Source organism: Asterias amurensis, chromosome 21 (genome assembly GCF_032118995.1).
Source record: "Asterias amurensis chromosome 21, ASM3211899v1".
Classification (NCBI taxonomy): Eukaryota; Metazoa; Echinodermata; class Asteroidea; order Forcipulatida; family Asteriidae; genus Asterias; species Asterias amurensis.
This window is the reverse complement of record NC_092668.1, coordinates 10,375,100-10,398,229: the sequence shown is the minus strand read 5'-3', so window position 1 is coordinate 10,398,229 and position 23,130 is coordinate 10,375,100. Positions and strand designations below refer to the sequence as shown.

General features: G+C 37.4%; 2 protein-coding genes across 2 annotated transcripts in view; both read left to right on the top strand.

Moving 5' to 3' along the window:
• Positions 1-3,412: 3,412 nt before the first annotated feature.
• Positions 3,413-4,209, top strand: LOC139953372 (lactadherin-like). The gene is made up of 2 exons (XM_071952879.1): positions 3,413-3,616; positions 4,019-4,209. The coding sequence occupies exons 1-2, from the start codon at positions 3,413-3,415 to the stop codon at positions 4,172-4,174; spliced, it is 360 nt and encodes a 119-aa protein (XP_071808980.1). The 3' UTR covers positions 4,175-4,209.
• A 4,303-nt stretch (positions 4,210-8,512) lies between these two features.
• Positions 8,513-23,130, top strand: part of LOC139953336 (uncharacterized) — a 38,760-nt gene continuing 24,142 nt past the window's right edge. Inside the window, exons 1-2 of the mRNA XM_071952839.1 lie at positions 8,513-8,743; positions 8,868-8,913. Coding sequence (XP_071808940.1) covers positions 8,684-8,743; positions 8,868-8,913 — 106 coding nt within the window. The 5' untranslated portion in view covers positions 8,513-8,683. The remainder of the gene's footprint in view (positions 8,744-8,867; positions 8,914-23,130) is intronic.

The window sequence follows — 23,130 nt, the reverse complement described above, 5'->3', positions numbered from 1 at the left end:
TATGGGTAGAAAGATGTTGTAAAAGTAGATAATCCACACAAACATGCCTCGAAATTGCACGGTTTTCCTTTTACCTCGTCGACTAAACACGGTCGGCCATTTATGGGAGTCAAATTTTTGACTCCCATAAATGGCCGACCATGTTAGTTCGCGCAGTAAAAGGAAAACCACGCAATTCCAAGGCAAACTTGTGTGGATCATTGTATTCTACTTTTAAAACATCTTTCCAACCAATGCATTTTATAAAAAACGGTAACAAACGCTTTTTATAGACCAACTCGTCCGATCCAAGGCAACGTGTTCCTTTAACACCATTCAACCACTTTTTGTGTACTGCCTATTATATCTGTCAGGGTATTATTTCATGAAAGCAATTTGTTTAGGTGTCGTGTTAGTCTCGTCCCACCAAGTTTGTTACATGGGATCGGTGCTCGATCCCACCTGTAACAACCGACACTGTTGGGTCTTACTGTTCAACGACCCATGCAAATGTACTGCTCTACGCCTTGGCGGTATGACTACATCATACACCCGAGAGATGGCGCCCTGTCTGGATAACGTCTTTCTCAGCGAGGAACCAGTTGAAGTGAGGGCGTTTTTCAATTGTGAAGGTAATCATAGTATGTGTAATAGAGAGGTTTCGCAGAGTCACAGATACTCTTACGTAAACTGATACGTCATAATACGTCATCACTTTTTGAGGTCCATGTGACGTATAACTGTTGTACACAAGTTAGAATAGTCGCTCAAAACGGGAATCTGTCGCCATAGTACACGTAAAAAAACGAGTAAATTTTGTTCATGTTTTTGTTGCGGATTGTTATTTTTTAATGTACCAGGTTTTCACCATGTCTATTAGCGGTATCATACATGGATGTAGTTGGACATTTGTTAACCACCATGCTCCAGAAAAAGAGAAATGGCGATTGTCCATGGGTGCAGCCATTTGGTTAATAGCGCCCTCTTGAGCATCAAGTTGAGGGTATTCGTATTCGTTTTGTGAAACAAAACTACACAGCTCACTTGACGCGAACGCGTACGGTTCTGTATGCGTATTCGTATCCGCGACTCTGCGAAACCTCTCTATTGATTCACTTGCCCCGCCGCTTAGCGCACCAGCTCTTCACAAACGGTCACCTTTGCAACGGTCACCCTTGCTCGGTCACTCTTGCTCGTTTTCATGTTTTCAAGTGCGTGCAAATGGCTCAACAGCGTAAATGCCAATATAGTCACATCGTTATAAACAATGCTTTAATTGAGGCAAAATAAGTCAATAAGTAAACAAGTAAACAAGTAAACAGCTATAGAGATACAGAAACACAGGAATGAGTTGGGTCCATTAACACCTTGCTGCCATTAAACAAGCCTAAAAGGAACTAAAAATTTCACAAGTGATAGTGATATCCAATGAGCCTAAATAATGGATTTGGGAAGCATTGTTATGTATTATTTCTGATTGAATGCATTATTTCATATCCCAGGTGGTGAGTGTTTTGATCCAGAGCCTTTGGGTCTTGAAGATGGAAGTATTCCTGATTCTATGATAAGAGTCTCGAGTGGTCTTGGTACCGGGCGAGGGCACTTGAATGGATCCCCGTGGCTGCCACAGTGAGTAGTATATACCTTTCATTTGTTGATAAACAAACCGCCTTGGTTGGCATGGTCGGCCGAATGTTAGTCAAACACAAAATCGTAAAAACAGATGTTTTACAAAATTTTAAATTTTTTGCCAACTTTCAATTAAATAAAATACCAATTATGTAGTTTGTTTTAAACAAAATCAAGAAATGTTGTTATGTTGTTACAAAAATAGCGATCTTTTCTTTATTTGCATTCATGGCTTTCCATAGTTTTCCAATCTGGGTTGGCAAAAACTTGGGCTGTGACATTGCAATATATACAAATCAATATCAATCGACAGACCTTATGCATTGACGTTATCAAGCCGCCATCTTAGAGGTAAAACAAGGACGTCACAAAAGTCAACCTTTTTTGACCTCTAAGTGAGGGCGCCCTACTCAAATGACATCAATACATATAAATTGGTATTAACACAAAGACAACCAAATCATTTTATCAAACAGTTATCGGTTGGATCATCACTTATTAAAAAAAAGGGTTTGTAAATGGCCTTGGGTCGGTAAGAATATTTATAAATTCAATGTAATATTTTAAAGGCAGTGGACACTATTGGTAATTACTCAAAATAATTATTAGCATAAAACCTTTTGTGGCGACGAGTAATGGGGAGAGGTTGATGGCATAAAACAATGTGAGAAACGGCTCCCTCTGAAGTGCCATAGTTTTTGAGAAACAAGTAATTTTCCACAAATTTGATTTCAAGACCTCATCGATTTGGAATTTAAGGTCTCGAAATCAACCATCTAAACGCACACAACTTCGTGTGACAAGGGTGTTTTTTATTTCATTATTATCTCGCAACGTCAATCACACCATGCCACCAATTGAGCTCAATTTGTTATTTTATGGCATTATGTTGAGCTACACCAGGTGAGAAAACTGGTCTTTGACAATTCCCAATAGTGTCCACTGTCTTTAATAAGATCACTTTCTAATCTATATCTTTGTCTACTTATAATCATCCTGAAGGAAAGATTCAATAATGGTGTTCTATTCTGCAACAATCCTTACGGGTCGTTGATTCATTCTCGTTATGTTTAAAGGAACACGTTGCCTTGGATCGGACGAGTTGGTCAAAACAAAAGCGTTTGTAACCGTTTTTTATAAAATGCATATGGTTGGAAAGATGTTTTAAAAGTAGAATACAATGATCCACACAAGTTTGCCTCGAAATTGCGGGGTTTTCCTTCTACTGTGCGAACTAACATGGTCGGCCATTTATGGGAGTCAAAATTTTGACCCCCTATGCATAAATGGCCGACGTGTTAGTCGACGAGGTAAAAGGAAAACCACGCAATTTTGAGGCATGTTTGTGTGGATCATTGTATTCTACTTTTACAACATCTTTCTACCCATATGCATTTTACAAAAAACGGTTACAAACGCTTTTCAAAGACCAACTCGACCGATCCAAGGCAACGTGTTCCTTTAAATTGTTTGAAAATGGTATCTTGTTTCTTGGTTTGAGGCTGACGTTAGTGTGAGTACACTGGAACCTGGGGTCGATTTCTCAAAGAGTTAGGACTAGTCCTAACTTAGGACGAGTACTAGGAGATGTACAAAACGTACATGTATGTACAGTCCTAAGTTAGGAAGAGTAACTCGTCCTAACTTGAGATAAGTCTAGTCATAACTCTTTGTGAAATCCACCCCGGTGTCATTACGCATGGGTGTGTTCTCAATACAATGCGGTACAAGAAGCTAACCGTACTCGGACTTTGATGATGCCCTACATCGCAATGGAACCATCTTTTGTATAACATTCCTTACGATGATTTCAAACGTTCTCGTTGAAAACAGGCAATTGTTTAATTGCTGGTATGAGGTTGATCTGGGTATGAGTGCAGTGGTGTCTGGTGTCATCACGCAGGGAGGTTTGTACTACTACCGTGTTACTCGATACAAAGTGAGTTATAAGAAGCTACCATCTTTAGACTTTGAAGACATTCTAGATCGCAAAGGAGGATTCGGAAAGGTAACATACATTTAATCAAACCGTTACATGAGCCTGCATGGACTTGATTTCACACACGTCTTGTGTACACGCCTGCTACAGTATAGACTTGTGGACAAGTCGTTTATGGTCCCACGCGGTGAGATAGTCGAGAATACAGCGGTGCTCTCCGCGCGAAATGCTGGTTGCGCGACTACTGCGCACTGCCTCTCCTCGGCGAGTAGAAGTCGGCACCAGCAGCTCACGAGAGAGAGCAGTGACAACTCGACTATCTCATCGCGTGGGACCAAACGACTTGTCCACAAGTCTAGCTACCGTTACAGCTCCCATTGGTTTTTGTTCCAATCCTTTTAATTATGTAATGTTGTCAATTTTGATTGACTTTTTGTCCCAATGCTACTTCTATGTTTCTTGGTGTTGCAGGTTTTCGAAGGCAACATTGAGGATTCTAGGTTCCCAATCACCAATATGTTTGAAGAGTGCATCGTGGCTACCATAGTTCGTGTTGTGCCTGTAGCGTACAAGCATGGCGTTGCCCTGCGGCTGGAGTTACTTGGATGTTACAATGAAGTTGAATAGTGCAAAAAAAACTTTGTTGTAAAATAGTTGTGTTGTTTTGCAGAACCATTGGTTTATAATACAATGTGTTTGCACCATGTGAAAGTCTGACCCCGTTTGACCTTTATTTCCGGTCGAAACCGGAAGACTATTCGAAACAAGGTTTGGGGTGTCGTTGAGAGGTCTGAAAAGCGATTGACGTGAAATTTTGAGGTGGTGTCTATTTTTAGAACTTCGATTTCGCATTTATCTTCAACAGCGCCCTCTCGCGAAAGGTTTTGATTAAAACCTGTTCGAGTTATGTTTAAAACAGTTGCACAAAATTTAGAAATATCAATGTATATATAATTAGCTAGACGCCATGATAACGTCATAAGTTTTCAAATGATTATGCTTATTCAAATTTGTTTGGTTTCAAGTTAGAACATAACGAGATAATAGAGAAAACGATCACAGCATTATACCACGTGTTCTGAAAGGGTTGCATGGCATACATTATAGCTCAGTTGGAAGAGTGCTGACACGTTAAATCGGGAGGTCGTAGATTCAAATTAATTTCAACTATAATAGAGCATTTTTCTTTGTACACTCCCACTACAATAAGCATAAGACAAAGTAAACACATTTATTTATTTATTTATGTATTTATTTATTTATTTATTTATTTATTTATTTATTTATTTCAGAACAAGCAAGAAGAAATCTGTTCCCCTAACCTAACCTAAATTCCTTATTTATGCGATTCCCCAAATACAATGAAAATGGGCAAAGTTTTAAGCCTTTTATACACCAAACGCATTAGAGACGGCGGGAAATGGCATATGACAGACGTTGTGAAACTGAATGGATTACCGCCCTCTATTGGCTCTCTTATCGTGTTGAGATGATCCACAAAAAATAAGGCGCCTTAGACCTTGCCCTTGCCTACACAGCAAACAACCTACCTATATCACACAACTGGAACTTGAACCTCTTCGTGTATAGGCAAGAGCAAATTTGCTGACATTTTATAACGAAAGACTTTCGTGCTTCTCTCATCAGTTCTCTAACAGGGGTTTCTATACTCTGAGGGGTTTCCACTGGGTATAGCCTACAACCTTCTCAATGCCACTTAGATCGAAATGCAACCTATAAGTTTAAATCTGATACAACTATGGTGTTAGGTAGCACTCCCAAAAACCAGGACAAGTCTTCACTTGAATTGCTTGATTTACATTGTACTGCTATTTAAAGGCAGTGGACAATAATTGGTAATTACTCAAAATAATTATTAGCATAAAACCTTTCGTGGTGACGAGTAATGGGGAAAGGTTTGTAGTATAAAACATTGTGAGAAACGGCTCCCTCTGCAGTGACATAGTTTTCGAGAAAGAAGTAATTTTCCACGAATTTGATTTCGGGACCTCAGATTTAGAATTTGAGGTCTCGAAATCAACCATCTAAACGCACACAACTTCGTGTGACAATGGTGGTTTTGCTTTCATTCTTATCTTGCAAGATGACCGATTGAGCTCAAATTTTCACAGGTTTGATATTTTCTGCCCATGTTGAGATACACCAATTGAGAAGACTGGTCTTTGACAATTACCAATAGTGTACAGGGTCTTTAAGGAATGCCCCATAATTATGGTTCCTCAGTGAAGCTTCAATAGCTGTGAAGGCTAGCCTTTGACAATTACCAATAGTGTCAACTGCCTTTAAACAGTAAATTTTGTATCAAAATTATAAATACAGTGTTTTAGTAAACTATAATTAACAATGCTAATGACTGAGTCGTTCAATTGACATCTATAGTGCAATCTTCTCCTTTCACTTCCTCGTTTCTTGTATTTATTAAAATTAATTCCGTTGAAGTTTACTGTTAATAGTTATAATTCATTATGTTTGGTTCAATATTATCGGCCATTTACATTATCTGCATACTTCTAACTGTCTTACTGTCTCTTTTGGTGAATGTATTTATAAATATAATATTTTTTTCTCCTTGTACCGTGTTTTTTAGTGTGGGCCTTTGGACAATACTTTTTACTGAAAGTGTCCAATGGTTTTAAAGGCGAATAAAACCAATTAACTGTCTATAAAGTCAACACTTATTCATGACGGTTAGAACGTACAATTAGACAATAAGAAATCTAAATATTGTTGCTATGATGTGTACTCAAAGCATGTAATCAGAAACTCCAACCAGCAGGGCAAAGCAAAACAAAAATTAAAAATTAAAAATTAAATAGGCAATTACAGATTCAGCAATGGGCAATTAGATCCCGTTATCATTGACAAATCATAGAAACTTTTGAAAGATTGGTTTTTAAACCTCAAACGAGTACTTTACCTCTTGATCAGTAGCGAGTGTTCGATCTCGTGGTATCGGTTGTTCAGCTAATGTTAATATTATCATTATTCTTATCTATTTTAATAACATTCCTACATGTTTTTCTCGAAACTATAGGCCGAATTAAAACATAAACTACGTGGGGAAATACGTCAATTGACAATCAATATTTATATGAATTACTAATTTTAATCAACTAATTTTAATTCAGATGCCACAATAAATGAAAACAAAAAGAATCATAATAGGTTATTATTACACTGTGAACGGGAGTGAAAATAATGGATATTCACCCATGGTGGTAAATGACGGAATTTTTACTTTCGCTTAAAATGGTTGTGGATTCTGATACCATTTCAAGTTTTGCTAAAAATCAATTTGTTTGTTGAAACAAATGTGAAGTTTGGTTCCAAAATGAACAATTTTATCGAACTTCTCATAACTATGAGCAAATTACTGGCATCCTGGCACCTACTGCGAGACTTAAAAAGTTGCCACACTAATCATTTTTATGACAATCATGTGATGTAGGCCTACCCTTTATTTGCAAACACTAAAATCGAATACTTAGCCCCTGGCGTTGGCGAATCCTTTCTAATAAATATGTCAGCAACATTTTTGTTGCGCTCCCATAATAGTTCATTGACGGATAGGCCTATATAGGCCTAGGATAATAAAAGACAATGGACACTGTTGGTAATTGTCAAAGACCAGTCTCCTCACTTGGTGTATCTCAACATATGCATAAAATAACAAACCTGTGAAAATTTCAGCTCAATTGGTCGTCGAAGTTGCGAGATAATAATGAAAGACAAGAAAGAAAGAAAAACAGTCCCACAAAGTTGTGTGCATTCAGATGCTTGATTTCGTGACCTCAAATTCTAAATCTGAGGTCTCGAAATCAGGTTCGTGGAAAATACTTCTTTCTCAAAAACTACGTCATTTCAGAGGGAGCCAATTCTCACACCATGTTATACTGTCAACCTCTCCCCATTACTCGTTACCAAGTAAGGTTGTATGCTAATAATTATTTTGACTAATTACCAATAGTGTCCAATGCCTTTACTGCACACCTGACGTTTTGCACTATACTATAGTAGGCCTACCGGTATAATTTAATTCTCTACTTCCGCGAAAAGAAACAGTGCAAAAATAAATAATGACGCTGTTGTTTTGTCACTCATAAAAATTCTACCTTCATGGTCAAAACAAGGACTATTGCGAAACATTTTCAGCATCAGGCCTTATTTCAAACGAAACTAGTTTGATCAAAATTCACAACGTTCACTATTGGGTTGCCAAAGTAAAAAATTATAAAGGCGAATTTACTTTTATTAGTGAATTGCTGCCATTTGCATCTGCTTGACATTGACATTTGTTTTTATGACATGATCACGTGACATAGGCATATTTATTAATAATATTGCGAACACAATAATTGAATATACAAGCCCCCTTGTATTTGCAAATAAGGGAATCAATGTGTGGTGAAATTTTTAACTAGTGGTTTAAACCCAACGAAAACAACTTTGCGATCCTGTTATCTGGTTCTAGTTTAGTGCACACCTGACGCTTTGCACTACCGGTATGTAACTCTCTAATTCCGAGAAAAAAAAATGATGCAAACATAAAATGACGTTGTTATTTTTGTTTTGTCAAAACAATACTATCGTGCGACACGAATACCGAAAAGCCTTATTTTTAAAAACAAAACTACCAGTTAATTTGATCAAAATTCACAACTACTGTCTCCACCTGTACCCGCGAGCCGCGCCCAGTCAATTATTTTCGCCAACCTTTTTCGATCAGAAATAATTGCAGAAATATGCTACAGACGAACCTTGCCAGCCGCGATCGTAAAGCCATTTCATTTTCATTTCAGACAACCGAAATAATTTTTGTTTTTGTTAATTACACCGACTCGGAACCCACTGGGTGAGATCACCTCTAACGGACGGGCGAGAGTTGTTTACGAGTTTACCTCTATTGATCAATGCACTGACTGGGTTCAGCCAGTGTGTGTTGTTTTTCAGAGCAGCTAGCGGTGCATGACGGGTATTTGGGACGGGGAAAAACATCGTACAAACAACACACACTCTGTGCATGCATGCAGTATTCAGTCACAGAGCTCTAATATGTACGGACGATAATATGAAAGCGCTTGTCATCAGCTAACGCACGGGGAGCCCAGCGGTAAGATGGCCGACCACACCAACACGTTGCTCCAGTGCTCGCTCAAAATTCGACACGGCCGAAAGGTAAGGGTTCTCATATTTCTTCCAGAATCCCGCATTTTTTGAATGGTTTGGAATGTGGCATGGTAGTACGTTGTTTTCTTGGCTTAAACTTACACGGATGTCGTTCTGTTTTAAAAAATTGCAGTGGAAAACACGGTGGTGTGAGCTGACGAAACTAAGCCCAGTATCCGGTGAGTAACAAACAACTTTAAATTAGTCACACAACAAAAGCATGTTTTCGCCGTACCGGCTTTTCAGAAATCGGATCGTTAAAATGAAGGGGGAAAAAATGATCGTCTGTTTTAGAAAAAAAAAAAAATTTGCTTGCCACTCGGATGAGACATTCTTTTAAACTTCTTGAAACTGAGTTTTTCGCTTGTTTTAAAAATAGGTCTACCTACACAGTCTTGTTTTGTTGTTGTGATGAAATGTGGCGTTAAGCTTTCGGTTTGGCTTTATTTACCCAAATCACCTCTTTCTTTTTGTCAGTCACAATTTTATGTGTTTTGGGGAAATGTGGTTCAGGTGTGTATCTTGTTAGCTGATCTGCTGAAACCCTCCACTTTGGTTTCTCAGCAGAGCAATTAAATACAGTGGAAAACAGTTAACAATTATTTTGTTGTGCCAGACACTTTCCTCATTTTTTGACATACATACAAAAAAATGATGCTGCAGTTCTGGTAGTTGTATTTTCATGATGGATTTTCTTTGATAGAAAAATGATATTTGTAAGTAAGGACTTTATGACAATGACTTGAGTTATTTTCAGTCATGGGACACAAGCAACACCAAATAGTAGTCTATTTCCACACGCAGTGCGCAAGTTAGCATTGATGTATCCGGCAGGATATTTTGCTGACTTAACCAATGGAGACGGATGCATTAAAAGTTTTAGTAACAAAACAGACAACATTATAAATATGATAAATTTTTCTCAAACAATTGTATCACAATGTAACACAAATTTGGTTGAAAGTCTATTGAAAAAAAAAACCATTTTGTAGTTAAATTGTGAATTTCATAAAATACAGACATTCATGTCACTTCACCAAATGGAAGATCTAGTTTTGTTGATCCCAATCATTTTTCTAAATATCGCAGCAATGTGTTCACAGTGGATTGATTTCTACCTGGAAATGACTGCAATATTTAGAATGGGGTTTAGAATTATCAGACGAGTAAACTAGTTTCCATGTGTCCATTTTGTGGTGATTTTGATCTTTTATGAAATGAAAGGTATTCAAAATGTCTAGTGTTAGCCTGAGGTTTATGCATATATACAGTGTATATGGGTTATTGGTTTATCAAATTCTTAAGTAAGCAAATAACACCACGGTTGTTTTTGTAAAGGTTAAATTAGCACTAGATAAGTGCTGTGAGTTACTCGTGGGTGGCGGCCTAATTAAATTAAGTTACACCTGGTAAACATTAAGCAATCAATTTAAGTATTATTGCGTCAAACCATATTCGAGACAACTTTTAATGGACGTCAATTGTTGCGTTTGTTGACGTATGTACATGTATCTGCCAGAGTTCAAAGGGAGATTTGATTAGAAGTTCAATCCATCTCGTTGTGGGTATGTGTGTAGCAGGATATGAACATATCTTTGCTGTGAATTAACACCTCACTAGTATAAAGTAATCCCATAACTTCAATAACTAACTACAGCATTGGTACGTATTTAAGCCTGGTTATGGCACAATGACAACGTTACACAGATTATAATCATCTGGATTTATGAAGCTGTTCAGTTTCAATAACTCAGAGTCTTTTAGAACTTGAAATTAAAAATTGACCACTGGCCAGTAAAATTTAACTCCGGGCCAGGAACCACACCCACAGTAAACAAGTCAGAGTGCAGTTTACTGTTTCCAAACAGGTTTTTAGTGAGTTTTACTTTTATGCACTAGCTTTTCTATACTAATTTTTCTCCTAAAAGTGAAGCGAAAATATATGATACTTGAAATCCAGAACCCTAAACAGGGTGTTTTCTATGGACCAAATCATGGCATCAAAGTCCTATGTCAGTTCCCTGTAATTATACAATTAGGCTATGTAGACCTGCCTTATAAAGTGATTTCCAGAAAAAATAACAATTGCAGGCTGGTTGTTATTACGATGTTTTTCTATCCAGCCCCACATTTGTGATCCCCCCTTGTGTGGTCCACACCCGTACAGTTCCCCGCAAATCCTCTTCCGACATCAATAACAATAGGCATCTAAGAAGGCATTGGGGGGCAACTGCTCTCTGGAAGTTGTTGTTCACATTGCTGCACAGCATCTGCCGTAAACTACATGCCTTCTTCCCTTTTTTTACCCTGTTGTTTTTTGTGAGGAAGGCGGTTTCAATAATGTGTTTAAGTCTACACTATTAAATGGTGGTGAATTCACCAGACAAGGCAGTTTGTAATGGGGCAATTATTGCCTAGTATTTAGGTGAGGGTGAATGCACGCCGCAATGGCTACCATCCTGTGCCCCATCAGACTATACCACTTCATGGCCTGACCATGGGAGAGTTGTTTTTGTCGGTAGTGTAAGCGGGGAACAATTGAGACCATTTCCTCACACCCTCAGACAAAAGAAACCCCAGAGCCGGTGTGTTTTTTGTGGACATTCGGACACAAACAACCTGCCCTAGACTTGCAAGTGTCTTTCCAGCGTTGAGAATAGAGTCACTGGACTCATATTGAACTGTTGGAATGATAAGTGGAGGTCAAATTACTCGGAGGGACTGCATTTAGTTTACCTGACTTTCTTTACAAAGCAACATCAAAACAGATTTATGTATTTTGTATGCACCATTTGGTTGTGTTGGTTTGCAAACAGTGTGCAGTTTAATTTTTCACTTTTTGTACCCTTAGCACTTACATACTGCGATAATTTTCAAATCAACAGTTCAAAACAGGTTCACGTTTTACCATAAAGGTTACAAATTACATGATATTTTTTTCTCAAAGTTCTCTTTGCTTGGAAAAAAAACAGATTGTGTCTAAGTGGAAAATAGCAAAAGAAAAAAATAATAACAAATACAAATCTTGCAATGTTTTGTTTTTAAGAAATAGTTACCTTGAATTCTGCAATCCGTATTTTGAGAAAAGGTTTACCGTTTTGACCTAGAAATTTTATGAAGTTGTTTTATATTCCAAAATGTATACCAATTTATTGCACCATTTCATTATGACTCATTCCTATTTGGCAATTATAAAATTTAAAAAAAAATTGCTGTTTTTTATTTTTATTTTTATTTATTAACAATTATTGGCAATTATTTTACTCTTGGCTCTAATCAAAAAAATAAAATTTATGACACCAGAATAAAATGAAAAACCTCGGCTGTAAACTCAATTGGCTGATTTCCCAGTGGACTCGGCAATCCTTGATTTTCTCTTGGAAATAAGACAATATGCTAGTTCCCTTCAGGCAAGATACTGTGTTCTTGCAAGGGCAAGGAGTTTTTACCCTGCGTGAATAGTGTGTCAATAAAGGAAAATATAAATTTGTTGTGGGAGAACAAAAGGTACCACTGTAATGGCCAGCGGCAGAATAATAATTGTCTCTAGGAAGAAGAATGCTTGTTTATTATTACAAACCTGTTTGTTTGTTTGTTTTACAAAAGAGGATTTGAAATTGGTTTTAGGTAAGCAACATATATGTAGGCCTTCATGAAAGCATTTCATCAAGATTTTAAAGCACTTTTCACTACAAGGGGTCTTCAGTCATAACATGTTATGTTCAGTATTTTCATGTTACTTTCATGTTATGTACAATTAGCGTCAATAAGCTTTCATTTGCATTCCATGTTGCTGAAGAAAACATGTCTCAAGTATTCCACCTTTCTAATGTGGCCCTGAAAGCCTTGTCTAAAATCAAAAATACTAACAAAGAATTATGTATTTTCTGTCTACAACAGATTTTGTTTTTCAAAGTTGACTTTGTAAGCCTAGCCATGTGTTGTGGGAAGAAGAGTCAAGTGTTTTTCCCATGTTGGAGTAAAGCCCTCACAGATTTTATTTATTTATTTATGTTATTTTTTTCTTGTCAAGTGCAGTCGACGTTTAATGAGAAACTGTTTCACTTCTGGCGTGCTGGCACAGCAAATCGTTGACATTGAAAGCTTGTTTTTCTCTTTTGTTGATGATGGAACTTTGTGTGCAGACTTTATTTGTGATGATTCATAACGCAGTCAATGAATTGGTGTGTGTAGCCAGTGAAACAATATCAATCATTAATTTCATATTTGGAACAGGATGCAAAATGCAGTATTTGTTGAACCAGAGAGCAAGTGATTAACTTTAAGTCTGACCCAATTTAATTGAATCCACATGCTTTTGGAATAAATGTAACATGTTTTAAATATAATGTAACAATGTGTGGCATCGAAATTATAGAATAATTTTTTACAAAAATTACCTAGGAGGAAAAAAGATATTGACAAAACAGGGACATCGTCAATTTAGGGCTAGATAGCTCAGTTGGTAGAGTGCTGGCATGCTAACCCCGGAGGTTGTTTTGTTTCAGTACGAAAACTGTTTACATAAGCAGCAAATATTTTTTGAAAAAAATAAATATTTTTTGAGAAAAAAATACAGTTAATCTGCCAAGCCAATTCCTAACACGAAATAGTAGAACAAGAAAACAGTGTTCCGTTTTTCAATTATTGAATATTTTTTGGTGACTTTAGCAGTCACTTACAACCATTGAAAAACTTGTGTAGAAAACACTTAGTTGTTTCCTCAATGGTGGCCATGAAACACATGAGATGTAATCATTACTAGTGTTGTGAAACAAACACTTGTTGTTGAGCATAACGAGGGTTATAGTGTTTCCCCCTGTGTACACCTAGTCCTTTTGTTCTGAATCAGACCCTATCATAAAATAACAATCAGAATTGGATTCCAGTTAGACATTCCAGCCTTAAAGGGCATACATACTTATGTACACCAAAGTTTTGAACCTATAAATGTACACTAGTAGGATTCAACAGCAAGATGCGTAATGTTCAATTAAGCCATAACATTTTTTGAATGGGTTCGTGTATTTAAGTTTAATAATTAATAATAAACAACTGAGACTGAAACATAGGCCCTACATTACACATTCATGTTGGACTTCTGCCTGCTTGCTGTACATAAATACTTCTGTCATGTGAAAATAAAAATTATTTAAAAAACAACAACAAACAGCTACCCTATCCACAATGATTCGTTTCAAAGTCCTTTTCATGTTGTTTTTAAAAATAAAAATAAAATTAATACAGAAAAGATGCAAAGAAAGTTTGTTAACCTAAACACATCCACAGTGTTGCAACGATGCGGTTGAAAAAAAAGCTTTCATCCAAAATGAGATGCCCATATTTTTAAGTGGGCAATTATTCGAACTCAGTTTATTATGCACAAGCATTACCAGACAATAATGGCCAGACCATTCCTCACAAACCCATGAGCAGGGGTAGTTCCTTTAAGAGAAACCTAGTCCAGTTGCAAGTGTAAATAAAAAACAGTCTTAATTTCCAGTTAGGAAGTGACAAACAAGTGGAAGCGATTCCAGCAACGGAGGCAATAATGGACTATCAATTACGGAGTTCCCATTTTGGATTAACCAAAACAAGTGACTAGGGGTCAGCCAGGCAGGAAGGAATGAATGAAGTCTGCAGAGAGTTTCACTGCGGATTAGGAAATAAATCCAATTACTGTAAATTAATGGATAAGATTTAGGAAGATAACTCAATTTAGAAGATCTGTATAGAGGAATTGACAATCAGGCAAGTCAGGTTTTAATCGTTATTTCATCACCGAGAAGTTTTCACGCTGGTTCTGAGGAGGAAATACCCAGTTTGACTTGCGCGATGGATAACTCACAGTGGTTTGTGTTCTTGTTTTCAAATGAGGGAAATTGTGACCTACAAGTTAATGTATAATTTATTTAGCCTTGTGAAGGAAGGAACAAAGGTGCATCATAATTACCCAGGACAGTTTTTAGTATTCCGATTGGTGGAGAGCTCATGGGGGTGTTTAAACGGTTAATAATGACCAGCTGGAGCTGTTAATAACCAGTTGTTTTTTAATACTTTTCATGCAGGATAGCCCACAACCTCAATCCCCGGGGTGATTGATCTCGCTGCGCCATTAGCTGGTGGATACGAGGATGCATTATGTATGCGCAGAAATGCATGATCCGAAAACTGTCTCATAAAAATGCACCACACATATAGAGCTCAATTGCCCGAAACAGTTTCCTACTTTATTACGCCTTTTAACCAAATTGGCATAATGAATAGGAATAAAAGAGTAGTGAGTCGTTCTTAAACGGCCGTTTAAAACCTTGCAGGGCCGTGGCCATGTGATAAAGGCCTGAGTCGTTTTATTGCACAACCATGACCCAGCTGAATTTAAACAGCCGTTTAAGATCTCGTCGCTACCTTTTTATTCTCTTAAGAACACCAAGTTTTTATTGATGGTATATCATTTTTACCTTCCTACAGTTTCAGTTGTGCATAGAGAACCATTTAGGCTCAACGTTTTAGCTTCAAAAGTCAAACTGTGTACCTCATTTACCTCGTATGCAAAAAATACGAGATGACTTAAGAAGGGTCAATAATGTTTTTCTGTTTACAATCAAAACGTCTTTGACAATATTATACAGAATTACTATAGTTTCCTAAGTCTGCCCGTCGAGGTCCCAAGGGAGGGCTAATGTACTGCTTGCATTCGAATCATATGAAAACCTCTTGCCTCTATCTCGTCCCCAAGCTCTTCAAAGATCTGAGCACACTCCCACTGTGTCTCACTGTCGGAATTGTAAACAGGTTCGCAAGGTGTTCACACAGGGACACTAGCAAACACACAGATAGCAGTCAATACTATGTCAATAGGCAGCCAGCATTCAGCTTTCAAAACAGCCTTGTTGACAACAGCGATATTTGATATTATGGTCAGGGCAGACACAAAGGTGTTTTAGCAGGGTTGGCAGGCAGAAGCAATGTGAAACTGTTTTTTGTTTTTTTCAACAGAGTTTTTTCTTTTTTTTTCTCCTTTTTTGTCATTAATACCACATTCCTATTGTATTGCTGGGTCCTGGGTGTCCACATTCATGACATTGTGTTGTAATTTGTACGTTTCGTTTTCATTTTCTGATGATGAACTATTAAATTGTCTTGAAAGGTTTACAAATGTGTATAAACCATGATAAATCAACCAATCAAATCCACATGAATAGTCTTGTAAACATTATGAAAGAAATCAGTAATAAATTCAGACGTAGCATTGACATTATGTTATTTCCCAATTGGCCAAGCAGCATTTGTAATATTTCCTTGGAGGATTGCAGATACTGCAAAGACGTTTTTCTTGATGTATCTGTCATCAGATAGAGGTGTATGAATGCCTTGTATGTCTTATCCATGTATGACTGTTCAGTGGTAGCGGTGCAGAAAGCCTAGCAAGGGGGAGGAACGTACAGTAGCTGCATATATTTGAGTGCTTCCCCTCTCGGTTCATCAGAGTGATCTCAGTGTCTGGGTGACAGTGATTTTTTTATTGCATTGGTGAGGATTGTAAACATGTCAAAGAAAGGAGAGAAGGGGGGGGGGGGTGCAGAAGACTTTTGTCGGTCTGCAGATGGTAAAAACAAGTTGGTCTGTCGATCCTGTCTTGTCATGGAGATGTGATAATGACAATCGCATTTTTTAAGATCCATGTATTTAGAGACTGTCAGATTAAAATCCTGTCAAAGATCTGAGTAATGTCATAACAACTTTGACATGTACCTATAGCTCTTACAGAGCTTAAGAAATTCTGAGGAGTGGATTTGATAAGAATTTATTTTTTTATTACATGTATACTCACACAATGCACTGTTTTTTTTTTAAATTCTTTTGTCTACTTCAAATTGTCCAATAGATTTTTCAAGGTGTTACCATTTTAATTTGCTCCGCGTATTGAAAACAGTTTAAATATTCAATTAGTGTAGGTATTGTTGAGCCCGTTCAAAACACACATATTACTCACAGTATTTTTTGTTTTGCACTACAACAGCATATGCCTGCCCTATTGTACTGCTCTGTCTTCAGCACAAAGGAAACCCCTGGCGTTCTACCCTGAAAAAGCATAAACCAAAAACACTGAATGGACAACATCGTTCATGTTCAGATGGCGTAGGGAGGCTCATTCCCGCTGTGTGTGTTTTTTCCCCCGTTACAAAAGAACTGTCCTTGTAGATATCTATTAGGCAAAGCGGAAACGACAAGGCTTTAGTGTCAACAGAGCCCGCCGCGAAGGTGACCAAGCGAAATAATTTTGTATATTGAAGATTAAACAATATTGTGCAGCAGTTGGGTTTGTTTTTGAATCACCTCGTCTCAAGTCTTTAATTCAGGTATCTTGGGCTACGGGACAAAAAATTCCTTACAGGGGACAGGAGTGGGTGGACTCTTTCCTCCATGAGGAAGTACCTTGAAGGCTTATCGGAATGCAACCGAGAAATAAGGAAGAAAACATAGAGTACATCATTGGTTATTTGTGTCCTCAAGCATATCTTGATATTTGGTTTCTGTGGATGCGTAAGCTCTCTGTGATTTTTGAGTCGTTAAAAGCCTTGGGTATATTTAGCACAAGATCTTTTGTGAGGTTTCAGGATAAATATTATTTGTTGTTGATGCAAAAGTTAAAGTTGGAATCAAATTAAAACTTTCAGATTTTGTTATTTTCCAGGCACACTTTTTTGAATGGATAGTCCATAGTGTTGTAGTCGGGTGTAATAAAAGAAGCTTTTTATAAACCAACCAGTCCTAGATTGTTGTCGGATGTTTAGAACAAACCAGCTGATTTTTCTCCTGATATTTTATTGTTATGGTTCCACTTGAGGGTGTTGCACTTAGAATCAACAACTAGACACTCTGCACACACACACACAGCTAAAAAAATCCAGTGTTGACACGTGAGATGCTGATAGGTTGGCAAACAATGTTCAGCGCACAAATACTTTATTGACAAGTTTTTTTCCCTGCATTTGAAGAGTTTGGGAAGCCAAGCGGTGTAAACAGAAAATTATTTTAATAAAAAATGTTAGTAGCTGTGGAAGTTAATGTTAATAGAATGTTAATAAAAGTGTGCATGTGGTGTTTTTTTATGCCGTGTCACACTAGCAACTTTATTTCCAAGTTCATACTTGGACCATTTGCCGTTGATCGTAAACAGTTACAAAAACGGATGGGATTGAAGCAAAGGTACAGATAGCGTTTTTTTTTTTACTTAAAAAATAAAGACGGAGGTGTAGGCCTATCAGGGTCTTTTTTATTTTATTTTGACACGTTTCTTTATCTATTGTTTTTACCTGTAAATTATTAAAATAAGCAATGTTGACACACTGTTTTGCCTACAGCAAAATTATACACCTTTTTCAATTTTGGCACAATAGTTTCTCTGTAGCATTAAAAGTTACACATTAATTGAGCATTGTTTCAACTCATGTACAGAAAGATAGTTGCCCATAAACCTCATAGTGAATGTTGCAACATGTGTGCATCAATAAACAACTTCTGAAAAACAAACAAATGGATTATTTATTTTTTTAGACAATGGACGGTTTTCGCGTTAACAAACAAACAGTAAATATTCTGCAAGTCAATTGTACTTAGTTTCAGCCCAGACACGCGGCAAAAAATGTAGACTTGGCATTGTACCAAGATAATGAACAGGTTGGGAATAAAAGCGTAAACAACTATCCAGCCATCGCTCGTGCTCGGCCAGTTGGAAAAATTGAGGCCATTACTATTGTCAACTTCGGAGAATGTTGTTTTCAATATATGGTAATTTTCACCATCTGTGGTTCCTTTAATTTTATGCATGGGGGGGAACATTGATTTAAAGACACTGGACACTGTTGGTAAATACTTAAAATATTTATTAGCATAAAACCTTACTTGGTAATGAGTAATGGGTAGAGGTTGATAGTATAAAAAGAGTGTGAGAAACGGCTCCCTCTGAAGTGGCGTAGTTTTCGAAAAAGAAGTAATTTTCCACGAATTTGATTTCAAGACCTCAGAATTAGAATTTGAGGTCTCAAAATCAAACATCTGAAAGCACACAACTTCGCTTTTTTTTCATAGTTATCTCGCAACTTCGACGACCAAATGAGCTCAAATTTTCACAAGTTTGTTAGTTTCTGCATTGTTGGAAATGGGAAGACTAGTTTGACATTTACCAAAAGTGTCCAGTGTCTTTAAAAAATCCTGATTGTCAAGGTGAGGCCTTTGCAAACAGTGTCACAGAGAAAACATTTACCATACTCACACTCTAGAGTTTGTATCTCTGTCTGCAATCAGTAATTTTTGTACTAATTTGGCAATTGCAAGCAATAGTTTGTTCACGCTTAATTAAACTTAATTGCCACATTAGTAAACAGTAAACAACTACAGTTTGCATCCCTGGCTGCAATCAGTAATTGTGTACTAATATGTGGCATTTGCAAACGATACTAGTATTCTTGCATAATTAAGTATTTTATCAAGTACACAAATGTTGTTGCATTGTGAGTTTAAGTAAACAATTTTTCGTTGTTTTCTTATTTGCAACCCTAAATTTGGGAACTGCAGTCAGTAGTACTAATGTGGCAATTGCAAACGACAGTATTCCCGCATAATTATGTATGTTATCAAGTACATAAAATTTGGTTGCATTCTGAGTAAACAAGTAAACAACTAATAGTTGTTTACTTGTTTGCAATCCTAAGTTTGTGAACTGGAGGTTGTTTCCTACAGCACGTACTTTGCTTAGTGTTTTTACATATTTTTATTCTTCTTAAAACTATTGTGTTGCTATTTCTTATTTTTTAATGTGATTTTTCATGTTTGCTGGCAAATGAAATGAAATGAAACTGCATAGAATTTGATCTCTGAACTTTAGACAGAAAGATTGGATGAGAGACTTTCGAAGGTTCAACCAGCGCCTGAAAATAACTCCCTCTGCAATCAAAAGCTTCCTTCCCAAACTTGTTGTTGCCAAAAAAAAACTAGTACCACTCTGGTTTGCCCTGGGTTTATCAACAATAGACATGTTTGTGCTAAAGTCCAAGCCTCTCAGAGCCATTGTGTTGGGAAGAAAACATCGCCCAGTGATAAAAATAAAGCTCCATTCATGGGAATTGAAGCCAGTACTCATAGGAGCTCCCTTTACAGTCATGCAAACGAAACCGTCCAATTGGAGCAGGCAAACCCTATGGTGAATGGAATCACCCGCTTTACTGTGTTTCCTTGCACTTTGCGTTGCCAGTCTGAACTCCAATAAACATGTGTAACACACACGAATTGCGGGACCCTGACTGGGCTATGCAAATGTTTTTCACAAACAGCCACTCATACGCATAGAATTTTTTTCTTTTTTTTCTCGCTGTCTCTCTCGATCTCCGGACACTCTGTGGTTGCACGCCACAACCCAGCATCGAGCCTCGGGACAGTGTGGCGTGATGGCCTGATGGGTGTGGACTAGGGGGGGGGGGAGAATATACGACAACAACTTCTTTTAATAACGCTGGATTTAGCACGACTGAGTCTGGAGTGGCTGCATATTTATAATGCTGAGTTTGCCGCTAATTTTAGAGAAGAAGTGGGGGTCGGGCAAGAAGAATTGAATGTCAATTGAAATGACACTGGCTCTGGTTTAAAATGTTGGACTGCAACGAAATTAGCTGAATGCATGTTGGCATTATTGACATACAGAACATCAAACACGAGACTTGCATTTCGTAAAGGTCATACTACAAGTTATTCGTGCACCTGTCTGGTTAAAAGGGCAAAAGAGTGCCCCCCCCCATGCCCCCCCCCCCTCAAAGAATTTACCGATTTTCACCCTGCCCTTCTCAACTCTATCTTTGCCCCCTTCGTCATTTCCTTGTCTTTTTGTAGTTCGCTAAGGAAGTATACCCTGTTAGTTAGAGAAAAAAATATACCGCAGTTTTTCATCACTAACAGACCTGACTTTTATGCTGAATACTTATCGCTCCCTTATGTTCCCCCCCCCCCTCCACACACACGCACGCACTTTGGTTTAATTCGGGAGTTACCTGTGTCTTTGAGGGAAACCCACTTCATCACCTTAAATGTGAATCGACCCAGTACTACTTATTTAACATCATTGCGGCACCCGCTGCCAAAATATACATGTTGTAGCTACCGGGCAATCTTGGTAGTCTAGTTGGTATATTTAATAGAGACTGCTCTAGAATTGCAAGGGTCGTGGGTTCGAATCCTACCCAAGTAATATGCCTGTGGTTTTTATTTTCACAGGAATCAGGAAAATACTGGGTATACAGTGCTACCACACATGGGTGTATGAGTAAAAACCCAAAATAATATTCTTTATCCCCGATGCAAATTTAAAATCTGTAATATACCAACACTAGTTTTACCGCCAGACATCTCACTAGTTTTTGTTGTTGAAATATTCCCTTTTGAACCCTAGTTCAACCGTCAACTGCAGCAAAAAACAATAACAAGTCTTGTTGACGATGATTACTGGAGTTTTTTTATTTGGTGGACTCGTTTCACAATGACTTGAGTCAATATTGACTCACAGAACGCGATATTTATAGTTCAAAGGCTATTATACATGTATGCTGAGCACAGTCCGGTCTTGGCTAGTCTGTTCACCTTTGTCCAAGATACCTTGTTTGAGTTTAGTTGCTTCACGTGAATAGCAAATTAGTTCAGCACCAAATCTTTTCCTGTTGAATATGTTGTTTTAAGGTAAAGCTGTGTTCACACTGGATTTGAGTGTGGGCTGGAGAGACTGCTCCCCAATGTTCTCCTGTAACTTTCTTGTGTTTGACCATCAATTCAACAAGCAGTTTATGTAGGAGTGCGTTTTGGCGACCCCACTGCCTTTAAGATTTATCAAAGGAGGTCCCTTTTGCAAAATAACGACTTTGCCCTCTCAAAGATGCAATTCCCCGCCAGTATTATAAAATATTTATTCAACTATCTAGTGAAATATTCCCTTGTGGAATTCAGTCACTCAAGAAAAGTGTGTTGAATAATTTGATGTAATTTCTCATGCATGGCAAGGCAAGAGGATTGAGTTTCTAGAAAAAAAAAGAAAAAAAAAGTAAAATAACCAAGAACAGGTACCTGTAGTTAATAAGGAGTTAGAAATTTCCGTATCTGAATTCAGACTTGTTTGTGTTTGCCTGGTTAAAAACAGTACCCCCCTTTTTTCAGATATAAATAAATCAGATTTATGTCAGATTTTTAACCGATTTGACCCACAAATTTTGATTTAAAATTCATTAGGTATTTTGATGGGGGTCGAGAAAGCTACAAGCTTTCATTTGAGCCATTGCTCGAAAAAAGTCCGCCAGTTTTTAGTACCAGTGAAATAAAGTGCTCGAAATAAGTTTTTGTCAGGATCCCGACAATATATCACGTGACCAATTTTTATGTGTTTTACAAGGAACGTTTTATATTTTTTTCATGGTTCCTGATCATTAAAAGTAAAAGTTAAACTTTTTTTCGTTAGAGCAGGTGATACTCTTTGAAATACCATTCACTAAAAAAAAAAATGTTTTTTAAATGTTTGGGGCCAAAAATCTTACTAGCATCCTTAATCCACCTGGTCCTGGGGCAGTATCCAAAAGCTCCATAAAATCTGTAAACCAAAGGGGTTATCAAAAAAGTTGAAATGCCATCGTTAAAACACGTAGGCCTTACCTTCTGACATTTAGATCCTATAGTTTCAGACCTTTTGACAGCAATGACTCTCGACTCTTATGAATTTTTTTATTTATTTATCATTCCCAATGAGCAGAGCTACAACTGTATGCGTATTTTAATCATGTGTATAAACAATCTTATCAATTTTTACTCATGTTTTTGAAATTATTGCCATTTATGTATGAGGTAGGCAACTCTTCCTAACTTACATGAAAGACTTATCTTACATGTACATGTACATGTAGGACTTAGGACGAGTCCCAATCCTGCATGCAGACCTTTTAAGATTAATCCTAAGTTAGTTTTTTAAAGATTAATCCTAATTTACTCGTCCTAACTCGAGATAAGAGGAGTCTGAACTCTTTGTGAAATCGACCTCTGGATTTTCATCTTTTAGAGGGGAAGGCTGTTTTTTTTTTTTTCATTTTGAAAAGGGAATTTTCCATTATAAAATCTGAAAGTCCTTGGGAAACTTCTGAAGGGGCACTATGGCCAAGACCAGAAGGCACTATGGCCAAGACCAGGGAAACAGAAGCCATGAACTCTGTAGCCTCGGAGTAATTCCAGGCCTGGATTAGAGAACAAATTAGTCATTCTATAGAACCGGTGTCATGTACAAACCCTTTAATGTCACAGTGTTTTTATGCAAGAATTCCTAATAACAAATAATAAAACCTTGTAAGCTTTCAGGAGTTACGTATTTG